General features: G+C 47.5%; 1 protein-coding gene across 1 annotated transcript; it reads right to left on the minus strand.

Annotated features, from left to right (window-relative positions):
* Positions 1 to 369: 369 nt before the first annotated feature.
* CMQ_8027 (FAD-binding domain containing protein) lies at positions 370 to 2,187 on the minus strand (the record flags this gene model as incomplete). Its single annotated transcript, XM_014319133.1, has 2 exons — positions 370 to 517; positions 902 to 2,187. 2 exons carry the CDS (start codon positions 2,185 to 2,187, stop codon positions 370 to 372), a joined length of 1,434 nt encoding a protein of 477 aa, XP_014174608.1.
* Between the last annotated feature and the right edge of the window lie 1,071 nt (positions 2,188 to 3,258).

Below are 3,258 nucleotides of genomic sequence, written 5' to 3' on the forward strand. Positions count from 1 at the left end.
TACTGCTATAGTATATCTACTAGCTTTAGCTTCCTTCTGAAAAAATCCTATGCTTTTTCTTCTATAACAATCACTAATACTATAATTTTCGCTTTCTATTAGATAGTAACTAGTCTAAGCGATTACGCATGATTAATATTGGATTATCTTATTACGTAGGAGCAATCGATCTTAGCAAAATGCTTTGAAAGACTTAATTAATTCGAAATTGTATGCCTGTTTAGCTAGGAAACCTCATATTGCGTTCTTATAATAGCGTGGTGGTACATTACGTAAAGCTTCTGAAAAGTAATTGTCGCCAAAGTGGAATACTAGGACGATATATATAACATGCATCTATGGTATGTACGGCTAGGGAAGATACCGCCCCTAAATTGATGTGTTGGCGAGCCCTTTGGATACACAAGCCGCCGTGTTGATAACACGCCCACGGTTAAGCAAGCAGTATGGGTCATAGGCGTTCTTAGTCGTGAGGAGCCGCGCAAAGTTATCCGCCCCCCAGATCTCCTCCGTTACACTATGAGGTGCACTGTAGGAACAAAATTAAAACACGTACCAGGAGAGACCGGCGAGATGCTAACTTACATGTAGTTAGGATAGTCGTAAATCGTGGGAGTTTCGTTGTAGCTACTTTGAAAATCACGTAAGTAACCCATTATAGATTTGTCTTCCGCATGCATGAAGGCCGTGTTGGTGTTGTTGCTCCATTCGCCCGATGTGAGAGTGATATGGGCACTCGTTGTGTGGGGCCAAGCTGTCTGAGAATCCGACTCGGGGCCGGATCCACCCCAACCAGGCAAAACGTCTTTAGAGAGGGCCATCAGAGTAATATTAGCACAGCTCTACGGAGTATTATGGTGTCGAAAGGAAGAGGGTTGTAGACATACACTCGTCCACCCACATAGTGTGGCCAGGGTCCTCGCCACGTGAGAGCAGGCCTTGGATAAGCTCCTTGTAGTGACCCCATATATCTCGGTAGAATTCCTTGGTAGAGTTGGTATGACTCTTTCCGTAGAATTCACGGTTGTAGCCGTAGGGGTAGTTGGTCAAAAGGTACTGGTCAACTGTTTTGATGGTGTAGTTCGAAAATGAGATGCTGCTGGCGCCATCGTAGAAGGCGCCGAACGACTCATTGAATTGGGCCTGGTCTCCACCAAAGTATAGAGCATTGAGCTGGAAGACGTATTGACGCTCTCGGACAGGAACCAGTGATGTGGGTGTGCTAGGATCTTTGAAGTAGTAGAGAAGTGCTGGAAATGCATCAGGGTTGTTGTTGTCGGTCCACCAGTTGGCTGCACGCTCAAATACGGATTCAGCCTGGTCCTCGCCGAAAACAATGGTACCCACCAGGGCATTGCCGGGGTCCGGATAGGCACGGACGTAGAAATGTGTCACAACACCGTACCCGAGCCAGCCGCCGCCGTTGATAGCCCAGAATAGGTCGCTGCAATCATTCTCTGGGCTCGCATAGACTATAGTACCATTGACTAAGACGACTTCGGCACCCACAATGGAATCCGAGGCCACGCCGTAACGGTTCGTCTGAAAAGCAATGCCACCGCCAAGCAAGAAGCCACCCACACCAATGGACGCTGCACGTGGACCGAGAAATGCCCAACCCGTACCTTCGAGTGCACTGTAAACGTCGCCAGCCTCGGCGCCGCCGCCTATTTTTAAAATGGGCCAGCTGGCTGGGTCACTTGCTGTCGCGTTGGTCGCAGTAGCGTTGACAGCAGTCTCAGTGCTGCCCAGCTTCTGGAGATCAACAATAACACTGCTCGACTGGGCACCGCCAAAATCAGCGTGACCACCGCCCATGATAGCAAATCCCTCGTCGCCCCAGAGGGCATAATGGACCGAGTAGAACTGCATCACAATGCTGACCTGCGCTGCTGTCTCGGGGTACACGATAGCATCAGGCCATGTCTGGCGTTGTTTGGTCCAGACGCGTGCAATGGTCGAGCCGTAACTGACGTCGCCAGGGTAGGCCACTAGGGAGGTGTTTCCTAGGGCTGTCGTCAAAGCAGACAAGGCATCGCTTTTGGAGCTGAAGTTTGTTGAACCAAATGTAGACTCTGGCTGTTCAGGCACTGCAAATGTATAGTTCCGGTACTGCCAAGCCGTTTTGGCCTGTGAACAAGGCAGCAGTAGGCCAATGAGGCAGCTCACAAAGGTAAAAGAATGCATAAGTCAATAAATGGCGGAAATTGAGGGGAACGAGCTGTAAAGCATGGGAGACGAAGATAAAAAAAATATAGAAATATGACAGGATACCAAAGCCACTTATATAGGCAGAGGTGTGCATCACTCCCCGTCATCTCCCGACCCATACCGCCCCCTAAGACAATCCAAGTCAGGGAGTAAATAGCGATTTATCTGCCGGGTAAGGAGATACAGGCATGTAGCAAGGATAAGCTTGTTAATGACAGCTCTATATACGTGGATTTGTACTCCGTACACGATTATACATGCAGGTGTACTGCCACAAGGTACGTTAGGCTTTTTAGTGTTCCGAGACCAGTGTTGTCATTTTCTTTCTTACAGTTCCAATTCCGTAAGAAAACCCATGCATTGATTATAGATTATCATGCGGGAAGGCCCCATGAAAAATCCACATCGCAGTTTGAGAAGACCCAGGTTGGTTTGTCAGTACTCCGAACGGACTTTCTTTCCTACCTACCTAGCGCTTAGCTGTCGATTGGCTGCAAGATCATCCTTGCATATTATTTGTACTTATGCTATGCTGACAAAGTGTGCATGGTTAGCGTCTGCTGGGTGTCGATTACCATGGCAAGATACATACAGAAGAAGAAGGTAGATTGAAGATCAAATCTATATCTAGAGATAGCTTAATTAAGTCGCAATGTACTCGTATGCATTGAACTTCACAGGCATTGCACAACTTGAAGAAGTCAGTATCTTACGTCGTAAAAGGCAGGTCACAACCGGCACTGTCACTGCGGGATTTACTGCCAGGCCCCACCAGTAAACATGCTCTACCACACACATCTCCTAAGCTATCGTTTTAGCTTGGACTTATCCGAGCCGCCACTGTTAGCTGTTCTCGGATTAAAGGTAAGATACGTGATGTTACGTGTATGTGATCCGGAGTAAATTACATACCATTTGCAGAGTTGCCTTATTTCACTTTGTTACGACTGTGAACTTTCGGTTTCCAGCCTTCATGTATTGCGTAAAACAGATAAACTCTTCGCAAATTGGCATTAAGTGGGAAACCTTAACCGGTCTTGGCGTACT

Source organism: Grosmannia clavigera (assembly GCF_000143105.1).
Source record: "Grosmannia clavigera kw1407 unplaced genomic scaffold GCSC_125, whole genome shotgun sequence".
NCBI lineage: Eukaryota > Fungi > Ascomycota > Sordariomycetes > Ophiostomatales > Ophiostomataceae > Leptographium > Leptographium clavigerum.